The sequence below is a fragment of the Vipera ursinii genome (assembly GCF_947247035.1).
Source record: "Vipera ursinii genome assembly, chromosome: 5".
In the NCBI taxonomy this organism is placed as follows: domain Eukaryota; kingdom Metazoa; phylum Chordata; class Lepidosauria; order Squamata; family Viperidae; genus Vipera; species Vipera ursinii.
In genome coordinates, this window is record NC_139518.1 from 99,280,780 (window position 1) to 99,303,663 (window position 22,884).

Genomic DNA, 22,884 nt, shown 5'->3' on the forward strand with positions numbered 1-22,884 from the left:
TATTTGTCTGAAACTAAAGAAATGAACTCTAAACGGATGGAGTTTTCATTTCCTTTTGCTGAGTTTATAATTAACGTTTCCTGAAACTCAGGACAGTTTAATTCAATTGTAACTAAGCAAGGCCCACTACAATTAAATCCCTGGAGCATTTCTGCCATGGCACAAATTTTCTTTCAAAGATCTGAGGAAGGTAGGATACTGTGGTTAGCTTTGCTATCAAAAGCTATTCCTATCCTCTGAAAGAGCACATTCTTTTTAAAATGTTTATCTTTCTCTCTGTGTAAAGTTATATATAGCAGAAATGAGAACAATGGGGTTTAAATTTCATCATTTAAAAAAAATGGAGCCTGGAAATTTAAATGGGTTAATTGAAAAGCATCCTTATTGCCCTTCAATCAAAAAACAAAAGCCCTTGTTTAAAAAAATGGATAAATAGCATGCCAACAACTGCAAATGTGTAATAACTCTTTTAGCCATCGTCCATGCCCAAATGATCCGCAGTCCTTTATGACTTAATAAATTCCAAATACTGGAGCAATAGCTAAGGGGTTTTCTGTATGAGAACTGCTTGTCTCTGGGTGTTTTTTTGTTTTTTTTTCAAGCAGACTTCCAAAATTTTAGTCTAGATTTTGGCAAAAAGAGCAGGGTGACATTTGATTCAGATTTGATTGCTGGATCCCATTGTTCCTTCTTATCCTACCCCTTCATGCAAGAAAGTCAAACAGCATTGGGTGGTCGTGCTGTAAGTGAGTCTTCTTATCAACAGACGAGAATACTTGTAGCTCAGGGTTGTAAGAGATAAAGTAATATCAGAAATTGTTTAATGATATATGAAAGTACAAATCCATCTATTTTAAAGATGTACGGACAAGGGTAACATATTGGCAGTATCATATGAAGGAAGACATTCAATAAGATCAGCTGAAATTTAAGGAGTAAGCTTAATAATGGCAAAATGGAGTTGTTGTTGTTGTTGTTAGCTGCAAAGTTGTGTCCGACCCATCGTGACCCTATGGACAACATTCCTCCAGGCCTTCCTGTCCTCTACCATCTTCTGGAGTCCCTTTAAGCTCACGCCTACTGCTTCAGTGACTCCATCCAGCCACCTCCTTCTCTGTCGTCCCCTTCTTCTATTGCCCTCAACCTTTCCCAGCGTTAGCCTCTTCTCCAGTGAGTCCTTCCTTCTCATTAGGTGGCCAAAGTATTTGAATTTTAGCTTCAGGATCTGGCCTTCTAAAGAGCAGTTGGGGTTGATCTCCTCTAGGACTGACCGGTTTGATCGCCTTGCAGTCCAAGGGACTCGCAGGAGTCTTCTCCAGCACCATAGTTCAAAGGCTTCAATTCTTTGGCGCTCAGCCTTTCTTATGGTCCAGCTTTCACTGCCAAACATTGCAACTGGGAATGGAGTAACTTCAGCTTTTAGAAGTAGGGGCTTTGACACATGCAGGAGAATTACGTTGACATATATGTACTTTGTCTGTAGAAAGCTAGATGTAACTGCAAGCAGGAGGAAATATAAACATAAAGATAGGGCTAATGTCAGCAAAAGGTCATGGTTAACAGGTATATGAAATGTAAGGGCTTTTTCCTGGGATGGGATGAACTGAAATGTATTCTGTTTAGGCACTTCGGATTAGCCGATCGGGATAAGCAGGTGGGCTGTTGAGTGAGATGTGGGTGGGGGTGGGAAATCAGCTTCGTGAGAGGGTATAAATATGTGATTTAAAAAATTGCGTGTGTGGCTTAATCTCCTGCGTGAGTTTAAGACCACCAGCCTTTGCAAAAGTTTTCTTTCAATAAAACTTTGTTCCTGGAATCCCAAGTGAGTTGGTCTTTGGAAATTTGAGCCGTGTTCCAGATAGAGTTGAACTGTGAGGTCCTTCATGCTCGCCAACCTTGGTTGTCTTCTTGCAGACATTTCACAACCCAACTAGGTGACGTCATCAGTGCTAGAAGGGAGAGGCACTTAAAAAGAGCGACTTACGATGTTTCTCACACTTACGACCATGGTAGCATTCCCGTGGTCACGTGATTCATATGCTTGGCAACTGACTCGTATTTATGATGGTTGCAGTGTCCCGAGGTCAAGCGATCCATTTTGTGACCATCTGACAAGCAAAGTCAATGGTCACTTAAGAACCGTATTGCTAACTTAACAACTGCCAGCAATTCACTTAGCCACTGTGGCAAGACAAGTCACAAAATGGGGCAAAACTCACAAGGACTGTCTCGCTGAGCAACATAAATTTTTGGTGGTGGTTAAATGGTTCGTATTTGCTCATTGAAAATGTAAACGCGATGGTCTTTGAAACATTTTCGCCGTACGCTAAATAAATCAATTTCTCTGGTTTGTCTCTTGACAGGCGAAGGAACGAAGCATATTGTGTGTATTTAAAAAAAAATTGGGAAGGTCGCCGGCTCTCCCTGACTCCAGAGACCCCCAATATCTCATCCCTTCCTCTCTCATCCGAGGGATGGACTCTAATTTGATAGGAAAGCGCAAACATTTTTGGGAAAAACAGATCTCAGCAGAATTGACTGCAGAAGCCCTTCAAGCCAGCGCGGGAGGAATCATTTATCAACTCTGCGGAGAACGTGTCACAGCAAGGATTTCTGAGTCTTATCCTAAATTGCATTTTATATGGGGATTAATGAATGAAGTAATAAACCGGGAAGGATGGCCGATTGCCTTCGCTCTAGAGGCCGAGGGCTCCTTTTTCGAGCTTTCTCTCCCAGCCAGGCAGGGGAAGAAAAAAAAAATACACGAGATATTTGGTCCAAGATTGTGGAAAAGAGTCCAAGAGCTTCTTTGTCTCCGGAAAGCCATTCGCTTTGGGACGTTGTGGTGGTGGGGGGGGAAAGGACCAGACCAGCTTAAGAAGAAGAAGCCCAACATGCATCGCTCTCCTGTTATCTTTCCAGCCAAGGCCTGAGAGTGACAATTCTGAGTGACGCCAGCAAAAATTAAATCAGAACTGTTCCAGGTGGCTGCCACCTAAGCAAGCCTTTTTCACCTCCCAGAAGTCCATCTTACAACTTTGGGAAGTATTTTTAAAAGACACCAAGGGTGAGGATAGATAGAGAGTCAAACATGTAAACAGAGGACAAACCACAAACCCTTCTAGCACTGGTGATGTTACCTAGTTGGGTAATGAAACGTCTGCAAGAAAACAAGCAAGCCCAGAAAGCACCAAGGACCCCACAGTCCTCCTCCTCCTCCTCCTCCTCCTCCTCCTCCTCTTCTTCCTCCAGTCCACAAACACTGTTGTGTACTGGGTTCTTTGCAGCAAGCAGGAGACGAGGCTTGAGAGCTCAGGCAGGAACATGCTTCATTGGATGCAGAAACAGAACTGTTAACCAAGGCTTCTATGCTGCTATTTATACTGCTGGCCACTAGGTGGCAGCCAATAGGTTTGAAGGAGCCTATTGCCACCCTAGAGCCAACCAATGGTGGTCCTGGAGACGGCTTATCTGAGGAGCCAGCGACCATTACCCGACTCCCTGCTTAAGCAATCTCACAGCATTCAAAACCCACGTGGTACAGTCCAAGTAAAACAGGCCCAATACATTACAGACACCATTTTTTTCCAGCACAGATGATGTTACCCAGATGGGTAATGAAATGTCTGCAAGAAAATAACCAAGCTCAGAGAGCATCAAGGACTTCACGAGGGATTTTTCTATTCTTTTTCATGACCAAAATTTGGGAGGAAAATGCATATTTTCCCACCTAGTGTGGTTGTAGTGTTATTATTCATCTTTCTTATTATCTTTTTTTACCGGCCCCTTTTCCTGTTATTATGATTATGATGATTATTATTCTATTGTTTTGCACGTACGCTAAGAGCTTCTGCACCAGAGACAAATGGCTTCTGTGCCAAATCACACTTGGCCAAATAAAGTTCAATTCAATTCAATATAGTATGGATGGAACAATCTGGACCTATTAATATAGGAAATGGGAACTGTTTTTAAATTGTATAAAGCCGATAACTGCAAGGTCTACATAGATGGGCGGAGTAAAGAGGATGGGCGATGGACGTCAGCTGAATTAAGATGCCTTCAGAGCTTCTGCTGGGGAATGTCTACCCACAGGACGTTATCAAGCTATTCCCTCTCTCGTTTCTTTGTTCTCCGTAAGCTTTTACTGCCTTTGTAAAACTGCTGTTCACACGAGAACAGCCTGGGATTCAGCCCACTAAAGCTGCTGGCCAGGGCCCATGACTACCATAAATCTGATCCCAGTATTATCGGGATCAACCTTCCCACGATGGACAATGAATTCACGTTGGCAAAGTTGGTGACACTTCGTGTCCAACTTTTTCCCCTGCCAGGCATTCCATCAATCTGCCTTCAAAACAGAAGCCACATAGAGATATTTGGATGTCCTGAACCACTCGGGATTTTTCCAACCAAGTGGATGCGATTGGTCTGGTTTCCTTGTTCCTTCTTTGATTTTAAGAAAACCAAGATCATGGCATCCGGCCCTCTCAATTCCTGGCAAATAGATGGGGAAGAAATAGAGGTAGTGACAGATTTTATTTTCCTGGGCTCCAAGATCACTGCAGATGGGGACTGCAGCCAAGAAATTAAAAGACGCTTGCTCCTCGGGAGGAAAGCCATGGCAAATCTAGACAGCACCCTAAAAAGCAGAGATATCACCCTGTCAACAAAAGTGCGTGTAGTCAAGGCTGTGGTCTTCCCAGTTGCAATGTATGGCAGTGAAAGTTGGACCATAAGAAAGGCCGAGCGCCAAAGAATTGAGGCCTTTGAACTATGGTGCTGGAGAAGACTCTTGCGAGTCCCTTGGACTGCAAGGCGATCAAACCGGTCAGTCCTAGAGGAGATCAACCCTGACTGCTCTTTAGAAGGCCAGATCCTGAAGCTGAAACTCAAATACTTTGGCCACCTAAGGACTCACTGGAGAAGAGCCTAATGCTGGGAAAGATCGAGGGCAATAGAAGAAGGGGACGACAGAGAAGGAGGTGGCTAGATGGAGTCACTGAAGCAGTAGGCGTGAGCTTAAATGGACTCCAGAAGATGGTAGAGGACAGGAAAGCCTGGAGGAACATTGTCCATAGGGTCGCGATGGGTCGGACACGACTTCGCAACTAACAACAACAACATCCCCCAAAACGGAAGGAGATAAATGCGTACCACCATACTCTTTTCATTTTCTTATCCTTGCCCGGAGTTCATTTATCTATCGGCCAAGCTTGCCTTTCCAACCCTTCAGAAATGAAGTTAGCTCTGCTTCCATGGTTTTGCTGAAACGGTCCAGAAATAACATCCACAAGGCCATGCAGTCATCATAACAAGCAATTATTTTCTACAGGAGAAGGGATATCTTTGAAATATGGCCATTCGCCGTAGCGAAGGACCAAAATGCCATTTCGAAATCTCTAGTGAGGTGGGAGTGGAATCATGGTCTGTCGAAGTGAGGAGGAGACCCATAATGTTCCCCAGCTAGAAGAAAGGATTTCCGCTCTTGTCTTTTTTCTTGTTCTTAAAAAACATCCCTCCTTTTTTAATATAGGTATAAATATGCTCCTGGGGGCCTTTGAGTTTATTGCCAGCATCATCTTTATCCTGAAGGCTGTTGAGCAACTTTACTCCACCTTGGGACTGGAGACTAAACCTGTACAATGAATGTCTATGGAGATTCTCAGTCGTCCAGGCCCTGGTTGTCCCAAAGGTGCTTTTTCAGGGGGCAACGAGACTTTCTTGTTTTTCTTTGAAGACATTTCACTTCTCATCCAAGAAGCTTCCTTAGCTTCTTCCTGGAGAGCTGAAGAAGCTTCTTGGATGAGAAGCAAAACGTCTTCAAAGAAAAACCAGGAAGTCCACTTGAAACAGCCCCTTTGCGACAACGAATGGTTGCGGGAGCTGGGAATGTCTAGTAGTTTAACGAACGGAAGGACCAGGGGTGGCATCGTAGCAGTCTTCCAATATTTGAGGGGCTGTCGAAGAGAAGATGGGGGTCAAACTATTCTCCAAAGCGCCTGAGTAATGGGCGGAAGGTCATTAAAGAGAGAAGCAACCTGGAACTAAGGAGGAATTTCCTGATAGCAAGAATATTTGAGGGAACACCTGCTGCCAGCATCAAGTTCCCTTCGTCCAGTGCGCTCCCACAGGGAGGGTCTCCTCAGGGTGCCGCCGGTTAAAGACTGCCGGCGGGTAACACCCAGGGGTAGGGCCTTCTCAGTGGGTGCGCCTGCCCTGTGGAACCAGCTGCCTGCGGAGCTTAGGACTGCCCCCAACCTCCGTTCATTCCGCCGGGACCTGAAGACCTGGCTCTTCGAGCTCTCTGGCCCAGGCTGAGAATATTTTTAATTCTAATTTTAACTGGGTTTTAATTTTCTCAGGGTTCTATTTAATCTCTTTTAATTTGTTTTAACATTTGTATTGACTGTTTTTTAAATGCCCTGTAAACTGCCCTGAGTCCTTCGGGAAAGGGCGGTATATAAATCATAATAATAATAATAATAATAATAATAATAATAATAATAATAATAATAATAATAATAATAATAATAACAACAATTAATGAGTGGAAACAGCTTGCCTCCGGAAGTTGTGGGTTCTCCATAGCTGGAGGTGTTCAAGAAGAGACTGGACAGAATGCTGTAGGATTTCCTACCATAGGCAGGGGGCTGGACTAGAAGACCTCCAAAGTCTCCACTATTTCTGTTATTCTGCTAGCTTCTGATAACCTATATCAAGTGGGGGGGAGGAAAACCGCTGTAAGACTGTACGTCACAGTCATTTTAGCAGTAATACAAACAAACATTGAAAACAACAACAACAGGAGCACTGCAAGTGTGACATGAATGGGGTGGTGGGGTCTTTCAACGTGCGGCAAGATAACCTGTCTTCCAACTCATGTCAACAGTCTCCAAAGAGCTTAATTATCATATCAAGCATTTATTTCTTCCTTCGCTGAGCTTGTCTGCGTTTGCTGTCACCAGGGCCAGGAAAGGTGTAGAAGATACTCACAATTCTTTAAGGAAAGCAAAGAAGACAATCAAATCCTCCTTTTCAAGTCCAGCTCTCCGTGAAGTTTGAGCTTTGTAACCTCTGTTCAGGGATGCTAGAAATTTGCGTCTCCACCCAGTTGAAAGAAAAAAAAAAAGGTGACGATTACCTCCCTCAACGTTCAGCTTGTTGAGAATTGAAATTCAAGCGCAACCGGCTCCAAATTTAAAATCAGAGCCGTTATCTTTGTCCGGATGTCTGCACACCTTCTATTTCCCGACTTTATTAAAGTTCCTAATCCTAATTATGATGGAGATGCTCCGTAGGTTTCATGCTGATCCGGTTTTTTAATCCCATTTATTTATATTTACAATCCCTTGCCTCCAGAAGTGCGGGCTGGTATTTCTATTAAACTTCCCACATATTTTTATTCCCCTACAATAACCGCAAATACTGTGTTTCCCTGAAAATAAGATCCACCCCCCCCAAAATAAGCCCCAGTTAAGATTATCAGCCAGACAGAGGCATTTAGTACCATATTTCCCTGAATATAAGCCCTAACCGAAAAATAAGCTCTAATGCGACTTTTGGAGCAAAAATAAATATAAGACCTGGTCTTATTTTCAGGGAAACACAAAAAACCTCCATGGCTGAAGGCAGACTACCTGTTTCTCTGTCTCTAGTCCACCACATTCATCATTACACCACAACAGCAATAGGATTTAGGCTTATATCTCGCCCCATAACCCTTTACCGCATTCTCTGGGCGGCTCATAACGGAGAAGCATTATTTGTATATTGCCCCCAACGATCTGGGTCCTCATTTTACTGACCTCGGAAAGATGGAAGGCTGAGTCAACCTTGAGCCCTTCAGGATCGAACTCCTGGCAGTGGGCAGAGTTAGCCTGCAATACTGCATTTCAACTACTGCGCCACCAGGGCTCTATAGCCTTAATGGAAACTCTCCCCACTGCCAGGAGTTCGATCCTGATCAGCTCAAGGTTGGCTCGGCCTTCCATCCTTCCGGGGTCGGTAAAATGAGGACGCAGATTGCTGAGGGCAAGAGGTTGACTCTGTAAACCCCTTAGAGAGGGCTCTAAAGCACTATGAAGCGGTATATAAATCTAAGTGCTATTACTATTGCTATTGACTCAGCCTTCCGTCCTTCCGAGGTCGGTCAAAGGAGGACCCAGATTGCTGGGGGCAACAGGCTGACTCTGTAAACGGCTTAGAGAGGGCTGGAAAACACTGTGAAGCAGTATACGTCTAAATGCTATTGCCATTCCACTTTCCTTCCTTCCTTCCTTCTGCCACCCACCCACCCACCCACCCATCCATGGTTGTTGTTGTTAGCTGCGAGGTCGTGTCCAACCCATCGCGACCCTACGGACAATGTTCCTCCAGGCCTTCCTGTCCTCTACCATCTTCTGGTAGGCAGTGGTTAAAATGCAATATTGCAGGCTAACTCGGCCTTCCATCCTTCTGAGGTCAATAAAATGAGGAGCCAGATTCGCGTGGGCAATTTGCCGACTCTGTAAAGCACCGTGAAGTGATATATAAGTCTAAGTGCTATTGCTACTGCTATTACTATTGCTCCTTCTTTCCTTTCCTTCCCCTTCCTTCCTTCCTTCTTTCCTTCCTTCTTTCCTTTTATACCATGAAGTGGTATATAAGTCTAAGTGCTATGGCTATAAAGAAAACATTTTAAACTTTGTGGATTCTTCCAGTGTTGTAATCATGAAGTGACAATTGAAAAACTTCACTGTGGCGTATACAATTGATGTCCTTCAAAAAGAAAAATGCTATATCTGCTCTTGATTTCTTGAGGATGCTTTCCTGCGATCACAAAGTGGATTCCATCCAGCCTAACGACAAAAGCTAACTGGCTTTCATTACAGCACCCAAATTCCATAAGCTTTTTCAGCTTTTAAAGTTGAGACACTTCAAGTCTGACTCCCCACTTTTTGTCCCTGACTTGACACCCTCGAACATCACGCAGTGAAGACAAAGTGTCCTTCACACTTTTCCCTTGTTGTACAAAGTTCTGCTGAAATTAAAGTACACCCTTTTCATCTGGAAAATATTTGAGCATCGGGGAAGTGATCTTCGGCTGCTTAACTTGAAGTTAGATTGGAAAAAGAGATATGTTGCACAGTTTTCCTATTATATATCCTGATTTTTTCTTTCCATGATAAAAACAATAAGCAAATCCCAACTCTGCCTATCAGGACGGAGACGTTCAGCTGCCATGAGTCTACTAGATGATTATTATTGGAGAAGTAAAAGGGAAATTCAGGGTTTGGTGCAAAAGAAAAAGTCTTCAGGGACAGGAAGGCGGTGCAGAGAGTGGTGAGGACAGCAAAAAAGATAATTGGCAGTTCCCTCCCTTCCATCCAGGACAGGGCCTATAAGCATTGCTTGTGCAGGGTCTGCAAGATTGTCTGGGACACTACACACCCTCTTCACAATCTGTTTTCCTTGTTCCCTTCTGGGAGGAGGGGGCTTTGTGGTACCTGAAGCAGAACATCCAGATTCAGTCGCACTTGTGTCCCATACATCATCAACCTTGTGAACTCTCAAGCTTCCTCCTTCTGCTATGTGTTCAAAATGGACAGTGATTAATATTTATTTTTATTTTTATTTATTTTTATTCCATTTATATCCCGCCCTTCTCCGAAGACTCAGGGCGGCTTACAAGCTTAGCAGTAGCCTTCATTCTATGTATATGCCTGCTTATTAGGGCTTTCACACACACCCCCAAGCGGCATTATTACAAAGTCAGCTTAATTGCCCCCAACAATCTGGGTCCTCATTTTACCTACCTGGGAAGGATGGAAGGCTGAGTCAACCTTGAGCCTGGTGGGATGCGAACCTGCACTAATTGCAGGCAGCTGGTGTTACTTAAGGAGGCATTAGCCCACTGCTCCACCAAGGCTCTTTTTATATCTATCTATCTATCTATCTATCTATCTATCTATCTATCTATCTATCTATCTATCTATCTATCTATCTGTATCCCCATCTCTCTCTCTCTCTCCATCATCTATATCTCCATATCTATCTATGTATCTATCTATCTATCTATCTATCTATCTATCTATCTATCTATCTATGTGCGTCGTGCCAAAACTGCACCCACCCCAGCTCTGGAAATGGGGAAAAAGTCGCGGCACGTCATGACATGTCACGTGATGTGCCGAGTTTGACACCCCTGCTTTACATGTACACTAATCAGCATACATTAAAATGAAATTTTGATGCATACAGCTCTCAAAGGCTCACCACCTTCAATATACGCTGCATAAATATGACAAAAACCTTTGTTGCATATACCCACCTATATTCTATGACAGAGGAAAAAATGTAATCTAGTTCAGATGTATACATGTAGATGGCGAGAAAAACAAATCTTGTGTTTACCACTCACAATATTTAATAGCAGTACCATTATCTCCAAATGGTTTCCCAGTACAGTAATCAATAGGATAGGATAGGATAGGATAGAATAGAGAATAATAAGAATAGAATAGAATAAAATATAGAATAATAAGAATAGAATAGAATAGAATAGAATAGAATAGAATAGAATAGAATAGAATAGAATAGAATAGAATAGAATAGAATATGGAATGGAACGGAATGGAACGGAACGGAATGGAACAGAACAGAACAGAATAGAATAGAATACAGTAGAATAGAATAGAGAATATGGAATGGAATGGAATAGAACAGAATAACAGAATTGGAAGGGACCTTATAGGTCATCTAGTCCAACCTCCTGCTTAAAACTGGAGTCTCTACACCATTTCTGACAGAAGGCAGTCCAGTCTCTTCTTAAAAGCCTCCAATGATGAAGCTCCCACAACTTTTGAAGGCAAGCAGTTCCATTGGTTGATTCTTCTCTCTCCTTGACTGGTTTCCATCCGTTATTCCTTGTCTGACCTTCGGGTGCTTTGGAAAATAGGTCGACCCCCTCCTCTCTGTGACAGCCCCTCAAATATAGGAACACTGCTATCCTTTCTCCCCTGGTCCTTCTCTTCACTAGACTAGCCGTGTCCAGTTCCTGCAACCGTTCTCCGTATGTTTTAGCCTCTAGGCCCTTAATCATCTTAGTTGCTCTTCTCTGCACTCTTTCCAGAGTCTCAACATCTTTTTTGTAGTGTGGTCTTATAAAGTACTCTTGCCAAAACGTAAACCGGAATGTAGACCAAATTCCCAGCAATCTTCAGCAGGATGTGTGTGTGTTGCATGCATTCATGAACAAAACAGAGAATTGGGGGAGTAGGGTGTGGGTGGGAGGGGAGACTAGCGATATTTCATCCTGGATTAGTGGATTCTGTTGCCCTTTTGTGTATCCTTCCAGCCAAAAAAAACCGTTCCAAACATTTATCTTCCCACCGGGAGTTTAGGGAGTGGAGTTGTGGGATTGCAGCGCCCTCTACTGGAGAACACTTTATTTGACGCTCTTTGAAATCAAAACTTGAGACGCTCGTTAAAAGGATTAGTAGGGCCCAAGACGCAGGCAGCCCTCCACGAACGACAATTGAGACCAACATTTTGGTTGTGGAATGAAGCATTTGTTAAATGAGCTTTCCCCCATTTTATGACCTTTCTTGCTGCAGTGAACTGAATCACTGCAGCAAGAAACCGGATCGTTAAGTAACCGGATCGTTAAGTGAATCTGCCATCCCCATTGACTTTGCTTATCAGGAGGTTTCAAAAGGTAACCCCGGGACGCTGCAAGGGTCATAAATACGAGTCGGTTAAGTTAGTAACCTGGTCGTTAAGTGAATCTGGATTCCCCATCGATTTTGCTTGTCAGAAGGTCACAAACGGTGATTGTGTGACCCCGGGACGCTGCAAAGGTCATAAATGTGAGTCAGTTACCAAGCGTCCGAATTTTGATCCTGTGACCACAGGGATCCTGGAAACGGTCATAAAGTGTGAAAAAGGGTCACCACTTTTTTCAGTGCTGTTGTAACTTCCAACAATCACTGAATCAAACAGCTGGAAGTCAAGGCTAGAATTGAAGAGCATCTCCTCTTGAAAGGATTGTACCTTAAGGAAGAATGATAAGATCCCCGTTTCCCTAAAAATAAGACCAAGCTTGATTTTTACGCGTGCGCCTAATGTAAGCCCTACCCCCAAAATAAGCCCTACTTTTGGGGCGAGGCGCATGGTAAATATGGACAAAAATCCTACACAACTCTTGCCAGCTGATCAATCCTCGATAATCAATCCCTTATTAATGAAATGTATGCCCTTGATTCGCGGGTCTGCATTTGTGTGCTTATTCATTCATTTCCTGTCTTTATTATTTTGTAGACAACTCGAAGCAGTGAAATACCTAGTACTGTTTTCTTCTCCCGTTTTTCCCCTCAACAATAGCCCTGTGAGGTAGGTTGGGCCAAGAGACAGTGACAGGCCCCAAATCTCCCAGTTTTCCTACCCAAAATACTCAAGGTATGAAAAGCAAAGGAAAACCAGCATAGAGCCATATCTATTTATTTTATAAGATCTCTATATTGGTTTATTGCACTACAGGGTGCTTGTACGCGAATGTTTCTCAACTGCAGCTGGATGCTGCAGAACAGGGGAAGGATCACACGGTGCCCCATTATTCATCTCTTAATTCTTCTGCTGCATACATAAAATAGACTTGAAAATAACTAACAGCCATTTCCTCTCTTATCTTGACTGTCCATGTGAATATGGTTTCCAGAGGGTTTGAAAGATTCCATATGTTCTTTTGAGATGCAGAGATACATATAATGTTTAAGTTCTTGCCTGCTATTCAAGTCTGTCCCGGCTTTTTTTTTTCTTTTCTTCCCCTGCCTTTCATCTCAAGTTTGTTCGTAAACTGTTTTGGATGTTTGCAGATTTTAATAAACATTGAACGTTATGTGCTGGTTCTAATCTGGGTAGAGGGATGGACTGGGAGAGCGACGAATGTAAAGGTAACAGCTAAAGTTATCCATGCGAGAATTGTTTTTAATTATTTAAGTACTGATTTTTTTTTTAAAAAAACGCCATTTTCCCAACAAGGTGATACTTGACTCTTTTAACAGACAAGTAGAATAATAATAAATCATCATCATCATCCAAACAATAGAATAAAATAGAATGCAGAATAGAATAGAGTAGAATCGAATCGAGATGAATCCTTCTTTAGGAAATAGTTGGTCCTCTGCTACAGTACTGAAGGTAAACAGTTGGTGGACCGGAAAAGGGGAGGGAGAAAAGAGGGGATGGTTTTGTGGGAGGGGCAAGTGTGTGTGCGAGCACCCATTACTCACACAGGTGAGGCCAAGAGGACCCATGACACTTGTGTGAGGCCAAAAGTTCCTGCAACGCACAAGCAAGTGGGACCGGGAACATCCATGATGCTCACGCGAGCGGGGCTGTGCACGTGTGCACCACCCAGCCACTCATACAGCCTGGTTGCAAATAGGCCGTGGACTGGTAGTGGGCTATGGCCCACAGGTTGGGGACCCCCACACACACACTAGACCAAACTGCATCTCATTTGTTACAAAGGACTGATGTGTTCTGTACCAGCCTGCTACCGGCCCTGCAGAAAAGGCAGGGACAACCCCTTTTACAAGAAGGCAAGAGGCTGGAATTACGCCTGCCAAATTTATGGATACAAAAGCAAAACAAGACACGAACCATGAAACAGGAGCTATTCAAGCGGTTGCCTTCAGCAAACCAGCCCTCCCCACGCATTCCCCTTTTATACAGTTCAGGGCGTGGCTTCTCTCTGCCTCCTTCCGAGGAGCCCCATTGCCTTCCTCTGTTTACTCCTGATTGACTGCCTCCTGCGTCGGGCGTCCTTGAACAGGGCCAGCTGTGGGTCATCTTCATCCACGCTGTCAGGCTCACACAGCTGGGTCTCCGTGGTGACCAAGTGGGAGGGGCCTGGCTGAGGGCTCTCATCAGCAAGATCTTCAACCCCCTCAGCAAGGTCTTCAACACCCCCCTCCTCCTCCTCTGAGTCGTCCGACCCAACTGCCGAACCCACAGGCTGACCCTGAATCACAACACTATGGATCAAAATCACTCTACAACAGCGGACTCCCAACTTTCAGACCGGCGGTGGAAGAGCGGGGAGATGGGACGGTTCCAGGGGCGCACGTGTGTCCATTTCACAAACGCAGCTTCGTGCACGCGCCCTCTCGCCCTCCGTTTCCACGGTTCAGTTCCAAACGGGCTGCAGCCCAGTTGGGGGAGCTCTGCTCAAGAAAATGAGGGCAGGTTAAGATGCTTTTTTACGGAGGAGGCCTAGGTCATGGCAAAATAATGAAAGGAGACGAGAGAAAGTAATTTTTTTTCCCAAAAAACGAAATCTTAGCTCGATCTACTTTTATTGTTTCATCAGGAGCTAAATGCCTCCGTCTGCCTCCAAAAAACGGTTTGTCAGCTTTCACAGAATTTTATATGCAAGCACAGAGACCAAGAGGGCAAACAGGAATTGTTTTTCTCCTAAAAAAAAAAAATAGCAATTTAGCCCTTTTTTCCCCCCTCCATCCTCCTCTCAGCAGCAATGCAGAAGTTAATTTGTTAACCCAAGCGATTGAGTTTCAGAGATAACACATTGCAAAGCGATTTCCCTGTTAATTAGGCCCCGGAGGCATTGTTACCAGGTCAGAACGAAAAAGCAATTTCCAAAGTTGCTGGGAGTGAGGACTTTTGCTGCTGCCCAAAAAGACTGATTGGAAAGCTTCAAGTCACCACTGATGTTTTTATCTAAAAAAAAAAATGAAGAATTCTTGTGTGCTCCCAGTTTTAACAGTTTGGGTGTTTTTTTTTTAAGAATCCAAAATCCGTAGTAAATGAGCCATCCAGAATCCCGAAGTCAGCCAAAGAAACCAAGTTGCAGAACTGGGGGGGGAGGAGGGGGGAGGGAAAGAGGGCTGACACCATTTTCCGTAATTCAGATGGTTCCCGATACCTTACATAATCCAAGAGGTTTTGTGTGTTAAAATTTAAATTTAGCGACGAAGAATTAAAGGGAGACTAGTATAGCTATTTCGAGCTACTTAGCTCTCGTCAGCTAGCTGTACCCTTCGGAGATTCGAACCCGGGGCCACTTGCATGTTGTTGTTGTTGTTAGTTGCGAAGTCGTGTCCGACCCATCGCGATCCTATGGACAACATTCCTCCAGGCCTTCCTGTCCTCTACCATCTTCTGGAGTCCCTTTAAGCTCACGCCTCCTGCTTCAGTGACTCCATCCAGCCACCTCCTTCTCTGTCGTCCCTTTCTTCTCTTGCCCTCAACCTCTCCCAGCATGAGGCTCTTCTCCAGGGAGTCCTTCCGTCTCATTAGGTGGCCAAAGTATTTGAGTTTTAGCTTCAGGATCTGGCCTTCTAAAGAGCGGTCAGGGTTGATCTCCTCTAGGACTGACCGGTTTGATCGCCTTGCAGTCCAAGGGACTCGCAGGAGTCTTCTCCAGCACCAGAGTTCAAAGGCCTCCATTCTTTGGCGCTCAGCCTTTCTTATGGTCCAACTTTCACTGCCATACATTGCAACTTGCATGTTAGGCCGATGTATTAGCCTCTAGGCCACGGGCTCTCCTCGCTTTGTCGGCTGCACCAGAGGGAAGATTAAGTGGAAGCAGTATGCTCCGTTCCGTATTTGGGTTAGATCGGTCCCACTGGAAAACACTTAATCCAAGATAGTGTTCCCTCTCATGTGGAAATGCCCAAATTAGTCAACCAGGTTGCAGTAAAAAAGCTGGAAGGGACCTTGGAGGTCTTCTAGTCCAACCCCCTGTTCAAGCAAGAGAACCTATACCATCTCAGACAAGTGACCACAATTTCTGAAGGCAACTTCTGTTGCACTGGTTAATCGTCCTCACTGTTAGGAAGTTTCTCCTTAATTCCAGGTCAATTCTCTCCTTGATCGGTTTCCATCCGTTGTTTCTCGTCCTGCCCTCTGGTGCTTTGGAGACTAATTTGATGCCCTCTTCCTTGTGGCAGCCCCTCAAATACTGGAACACTGCTATCATGTCTCCCCTATTTATCCTATTCTACCTAGTCTGCATCCTATTCTATTCTTTCCTGTTCTATTTATTTATTCATTTATTTAATTAGATTTTTATACCGCCCTATTCCCGAAGGACTCAGGGCGGTTTACAGGGCAGCATAAAATACAATGTAAGGATAATATAAACTTAAATTAAATTAATTAAGCCCAATTAAAACAATATATAAAAAGCTAAAACCCCTTCAGTTCTATTCTTATTCTTTCCTATTCTATTCCACACTCCATTCTATTCTGCATCCTATTCTATTCTAAATTCTTATTCTATTCTATTCCAGCACAACCTGTGACGACAAAACGAAATGCAGGGCTGTCTTTGGGGACCCAGGAATCAAGAACTAGATTCTAGCAGAAGAATTCTACTAGTTATGCTTTGCTCTCTCTGCATCTGACAATCCACCAAGACCAAAAGATAACATATACAAAGTAGGAAGAAATTCAGACGCCACAAGGTTGCTCAGCTACAATTCCCACGCCAGTTCATGCCGACTGCTGCCCCACAGAATTAATGCTCAGTATCTCAGGGTCTTGTTGCTTTTTGCATTCCGATTTGAGCAATTATGGCCGCTCTTTTACAAACACGCTTAATTTAAAATAACCACTATTTTGGATTAAATTTCATTTTCTCACTCCCCCGGGCCAATTACACCCGACTGAATCGAGTCTGTTTTTCTCTTTTTGATACTGTGTGCAAATCTGAACAGTCCAACCACTCCAGGGTAAGAACACCCAGTAAGCAGAGTTTTAGTTTTCATAGAAATTTATTCATAGAACTGACTTCAGTACAACTTCCATAGACTCGGGCTATGTTAAGTTTTCCTGCAGGTAAAAAAAAAACAAAATAAAGTCAGTTTTTAACATTAGGCAGTAAATTATAAATCTGAGTAAGACGCAAGTAGTTCCTCCCGCCAATTTCAACAAACCGGGAACTGAGGCTCAGACTGCATTTATTTATCTAAACGTACTAACTGACCAACCTGAGAAGTGAGATTCAAATTGCAATAGTGCTATAAAAACAGCAACTCACTGAAAGCACATGAGAAGCTGTAAGATTCCCAAACTTCCTTCTGCTCGCAACGGCTCAAAATTAATTACCAGCTCCAGAGCTGATCAAGCACAAAAATGAGATTGCTACTTCTAACTAAGGACTCTGTGCAAAGAAAGACTTTGCAGAGACTCTGCAGAACTTTCTGAGTTTGTTTGCTGGGGGAAGAAACGCAGCTCCTTGCTCCAAAGTCTGGATTAGCTAAATTCCGCTTTAAACAACTGGCCTCGGCTAATCCTAACGACATAAAATTTACTGGCGGAAGCAAGGTTAAATTAAAAGAATGCAACGTTATTAGACTCTTAAAAGGAATCTCCCCGCCAAGGTTGTTGCATAAATGTAATTCAGAGCTACTGTACCTGTTTGGCTTCCTAGACTGGCTCACTGCAAGAAAAAGAAATTAAAAACTTGTCAGTACATCTTTAAGCACACGAGGTATAAAACACGACTTCAAGTAATCCAATCGCATGGCAGTCCTGCCACTGGTCACTAACCATTTCCAAAGGAAACAGCTTGCAAAGCTAAAGAGTTTACCTTAGCCGTCTCGGGAGCTTAAAGATTCAGCTGAAACTTTGTTCAATTTCTAATGATGATCAAGTTAGGTCCTGTTTGTGGCACAGAGGACCACGGTACGTGGTAAAATAGAATTAGATAGGGGGAAAAAAAGCAATGATGCAGAATTCGGAAAGTTGACAAAAAGCAGTCACGTGTAATTTACTCGCCGACAATGACGGCTTTTGGAGTGAAATGTTTGAAAAACGCATTCCAGCAGCCAGGCTATTTTTACAAGACAAGGGGGAAAAAATAGTGTTTTTTTACTGTACACGTCAATTGCAATAGGTGAGATGTCAAGAGTGCTTTTGCTAAGCCTGGTTTAGCACTCCAGTGGAACAAAACCTTGGTTTTAATTGACTGCTAGGGGACGCTTACTAAATAGAAAAGGAATTTTATCCATGCAAAAATAGCATTATACGTGCGCAAAGCTATGAATGGGCTCTGTCCACCACAGCCCAAGTCCACGAAACTGGAGGCCAGGAAATCAAGAGTTTTGTGGCATATTAAGGGTCAGAAATTAGATGTAAAAATAGGTGATAGCCAATTTGCAACAGATTGCTACAAGTGACTAATAGAGGCGGCAACAACTTGATGCACACTTAGTCGCCATAACAAATCCAAACTATAATTTCAGGTAAGTAAGTCAAAATAAGGCAGGGATACCCAATGCCTGCGTAGCACGACACACTGGATGCCTAGTTTATATAGCAAGGAAAGCTGTTCTTGGAATTAAACGCCGAGAAAATAGAAGCGGCAACCTTATTCAGACGCCACTCAGCCCTCATCTTTTACTGATACAATCTGCTGCCCCAAAATTTCAAGTTTTGACCAGTAGCTTATAAGGAAAACTGGGGAAATTTTCTTCCCGTTCTATGAAAAGGAGAGAAATCTAGAGTCATTTTTTCCCCTTTTAATTATAATTAGCTAGCTCAAAGGAATCTTCCAGGTATTTCCTAAAGAGCCTCAGTAATACGGTTCAAGCTAAATACAAAATAAATATGAATACAGGAACAAGCCCTTATAAGAGCCTTGGTGGAGCAGTGGGCTAATGCCTCCTTAAGTAACACCAGCTGCCTGCAATTAGTGCAGGTTCGAGTCCCACCAGGCTCAAGGTTGACTCAGCCTTCCATCCTTCCGAGGTAGGTAAAATGAGGACCCAGATTGTTGGGGGCAATTAAGCTGACTTTGTAATAATGCCGCTTGGGGTGTGTGTGTGAAAGCCCTAATAAGCAGGCATATACATAGAATGAAGGCTATTGCTAAGCTTGTAAGCCGCCCTGAGTCTTCGGAGAAGGGCGGGATATAAATGGAATTAAAAATAAAAATAAGTCTATAGCACGTGTACCTGGAACTATCTCAGAGATGCTTTGCAGAGTGAGATGGGCAGGACACAAAATAAATAAACTAAATGTGCGCAAGACACAGCAGCTCAGCTACAAAAGGAAAACCCATGAAAAGAAGCACTATAAAGACGTGTGAGGGGTACACAGCTCATGCAATCACAACCATGCACTCATTCTCCATACCTACCAAACACCTCATTTCTGATTAAGAAGAGATCCAAGGAGGTACAAAAGAGAAGTGAAAGCAAAGAGTTATTAACTGGGAGGTATTTATTTAAAGCACCTCAATCTAGCTGAATGGGAAGCTTGAAAACTCACAGCCTTTTGAAAGGAATCCCACACACAAAAACATAGTGGCCCAGGTTTTTTTAATCCTAAATAGGCTATTCCAGACTCTAAACATTAAGCCATTGATAAAAATGGCACATTTGTATATCCCTCTCTCTCTCTCTGAATGCCAATTTTAACCAACGCCTGTTAAAAAAGCCTGTAACTCTTTTCTCTTCTGAAGCCAAAATTACATTCAGCGTACATTTCCAATCTCATTAAACGCCAGGCTAACGAGCATTTTAATTTCGACCTGCCAACCTACTGGCCGGAAGGAAATTATTTCTCGATTCTTTAAAAAAAAATAATAAAAATCTGAAAATAAAGCAGGATTTGACAAGGTAAAGTAAGCTAACGAGGAAGCTAGACGCATCGCAAGGAAAAAAAAAGAGAAAGACGGGGGTAAAAAAGAAGAGAGATGTTCTAAAAATCCTGTTTCTATGGAAATTCTAAAAACGCCACATCCTTTTATCGTTTCGCTTTGTTTAGCTGCAAAGGCGAAACAGAAGCGAACGAGCTCGGAATTACCTTCTGTGCGCCAGTGGTGAAAGATGGGAAATTGGCGAGGGGGAAAAAAAAAAGAGTATTTTGTCAATGAAATAAGGCAAGCAGCAACGACGGTGTCTGATGAGCGTTTTCTAATTTATTTTATTTATTTTGGGGTGGGGGGAGAACGTCCTTACCTTCTTGCCGGCGCCCACGTTGGCCTTGGCGGTTCCCCTGGCCTTCTTCATCCTATTCTTACGCTCTTTGCGCTGTTTCCGTGACGTCTTCTTCTTTTCGTACAAGCCGTGCTGGGGAAGACGACGAGAGCGACGTGAGACCTTAACACACCGACGTTTCTGGGACGCGCACTCAGCCATCTCATGACTGGACTGTTGTTAACGCGCTCCAGACGGGCCTCACCTTGGAAGAGCCTCCGGAAGCTACAACTGGTGGCGAAGGTAGGGTTTTTTTTGGGGGGGTGGGGGGTGGGAAACAAGAATGGCCCCTGTGACACCACTGCCCCGGGAGCTGCACTGGTTACCAGTCATGTATCCCGGGAGCAATTAAAGCCCTTCACGGCAGGGGTCCAGGTTGCTTGAGGCATGCTGCGGGGGTCCCATCAGCCCGATTAGTCCGGCTAGCGGGGTTCAGAGGGAGGGCCTTCTCTGCCCTCTGGACTATCTGCCCCACCCCATGTGAGGTTGGCCCCAACCCTCCTTTTTGTAAGGGCTGTGCCAGTCGGCTTGGTGCTCCAGTGGGGGGACAGCCCAATGGAGGTGGCTGATTGTGTCCTTAGCTTTTAATATCTAACTTGTGCATTTTGTGTAACTTTGTAAGCCGCCCAGAGTTACCCTATGGTAAGACGGGCGGCCAATAAATGTTATTAAATATCCTATTTATCCGACGCCACCTATACACCTGCAAGGCCAATTAACTGAGCCAGTTTGGTCCAGTCAGGAAGACGCCAAGCTGGAAACCAGGAGATTGGGACTACTAGCCTTGACTTTAGCCAGGAACGTCAGCTGGGTGACTTTTGGCCAGTGTCTGTCTGTCTCTGTCTCTCAGCCACCACCTCGTAGGGTTGTTATGTTGAGGGTGGGGGGAAAGAGAAGGAATGTTATGTGTCTTCACTGCCTTATTTATACAAATTAATATAGGCAGGATAGAAGCAGAGACAAAGAATAAAGCATTTTTAGCTTAAAACCTCTGCATCCCGTTCTTTCTTTCGCAAAAAATCTAAAGGTTTGTAAGGATTATTCGTTCCAGAAATGATGAGCTAGTGATTCTCTATTCACAATGAGCCGCTATTCAAGTACCCAACTCATACAACCCCCCCAACACACACCATTTGTAGGCAACTGACCTACTTCTAAACTAAGAACTAGACTTCAGTTAGCCATCATCTGTATTTTCAAAATACACGTCATCAAAGATAATAGCAGCTAGTGGTTTGCGCCATACCGCCAACTAGCCCATTATAAACGGTTTATAGCACAGAGAAAGGGCACACACAACAACAAAAAAATTCCAACCTTAATTTATGAGTTTACAAAAGTGCCATTTTCGGGTTAAAAAGGTGCGAAAACATTTGAGCACAGTGGCGGAAGTTATTAAACTTCTTTAACCAGGTTCAGAAATTGGTATTTAACAGGGGAAGCAGCAATTTAACACAGCAGCCGAAGGGATGCCAACGTTTTCTAGATTTCCACTTGCACAACCCTATCCCACTAGGTCCAAACACACAAAACTTTAGTGGTTTAGAAGGAAATCTTTCTTCTTCTCACGTTGCTTGTTTTTTTTTTTCCTTTTGGCCACTGCCAAATCTAGCACAAAAAGCGATAAAGAATAACGATTTATTTTATATATCGGTTGGAATAGTGGGGGGGAAAAAAAAGAAATTAGTATTTTAATTTGTATTTAATTAATGAAACCAGGAGAGAAAAAGGGCCTCCTAACTCCAAAAAAAAAAAAAAAAAAGTTAAAAACCACCTACCCTGGCCAGCCTATGCTTTGGTTCGTTTTTCTTTGCGTAGTCTAGAGAATCGTAGATCATGCCGAAGCCTGTGGTCTTCCCGCCACCAAAATGGGTCCTGAAGCCGAAGACAAAAATGACGTCCGGAGTCGTCTTGTACATTTTTGCCAACTTCTCGCGGATTTCCGTTTTGGGGACAGTGGCTTTCCCAGGATGAAGGACATCGATTACCTACAAATATCGGGAGTGGAAAAATATATAAATAAGTAAATTCAACGCTTCGTTTTTCTCCTGGGAGGAAAAATATTTGAGTGGCAGGCAGGTTAAAAATTCAGCCTCGAACGCGAAAACCTAGGCCAGGAATATGCAATGCTTCAATTTTAGGCTTATAGGTCAACCTACACACACGAGTTAGTTTCAGATTAAAAATGTGATATTTTTTGGTGGTGAAGAAAAGACAGCAACAGCAGTGGCTGCTTGTGCAGACAAGAGAGGCAAAAATTCAACAACGAAACAGGTCAATTGTATGCTAAAAAACCTTGCCTGGAAGTAATTTAATGTATTTTGATTGTGCTCACTTATATACCTGTCTGTGCAAAACATATAACCCTAGTTACACCATTTGCAAAGCTCTCCCTACAGGCATTTAGCGACCGTTCAAGGTTACAATGGCCGTGTGTGTGTGTGTGTGTCTATAAATAAAAAAAAATTACACAAATATGAGCTGTCACTGTTGTGACTACTGCCTGTCGATGGCCTTTGGTTAGGCTGAAATAGGAAATAAAGATTTGTCCCATGTTTGGGGCCTAGCAAGGTAATCTAAATAGTTAACAAGCATTTAACACATATCTCCCTTGCTTCTCAGCTAACAAAGTGAGATAGAGCTTGTGGCCTAGAGGTTAAAACAACTGCCTAATGTGCAATCAGCCCAGGTTCGAATCTCAGAAGGGTATGGCTGACTGATGAAAACAAATAAGTTTGAAATGCATATCAGTCTCCCTTTAATTCTTTGTTAGCAATCTAAAAAAATTTACACAAATATGAGCTGTCACTGTTGTGACTACTGCCTGTCGATGGCCATATATATTTGACCTATGACCGTTTTTTCACAGTTAGGACCACTGCAGCACCCAGCAAAA

General features: G+C 43.4%; 1 protein-coding gene across 3 annotated transcripts in view; it reads right to left on the reverse strand.

The window, feature by feature from the left end:
• The window catches only part of RPS24 (ribosomal protein S24), a 229,950-nt gene that overhangs the window by 204,502 nt on the left and 2,564 nt on the right, over positions 1–22,884 (reverse strand). The window contains exons 3-6 of one of the 3 annotated variants that reach the window (XM_083364289.1): positions 21,767–21,976; positions 19,971–20,081; positions 17,422–17,446; positions 16,753–16,836 (exon numbers count right to left, since the gene is read on the reverse strand). In XM_083364289.1, the coding sequence (XP_083220415.1) occupies positions 17,444–17,446; positions 19,971–20,081; positions 21,767–21,976 (324 nt within the window). In that variant the 3' untranslated portion in view covers positions 16,753–16,836; positions 17,422–17,443. Of the gene's footprint in view, positions 1–16,752; positions 16,837–17,421; positions 17,447–19,143; positions 19,162–19,970; positions 20,082–21,766; positions 21,977–22,884 lie in introns of those variants that run through there. The other 2 variants (XM_083364288.1, XM_083364290.1) reach the window with 2 other exon arrangements.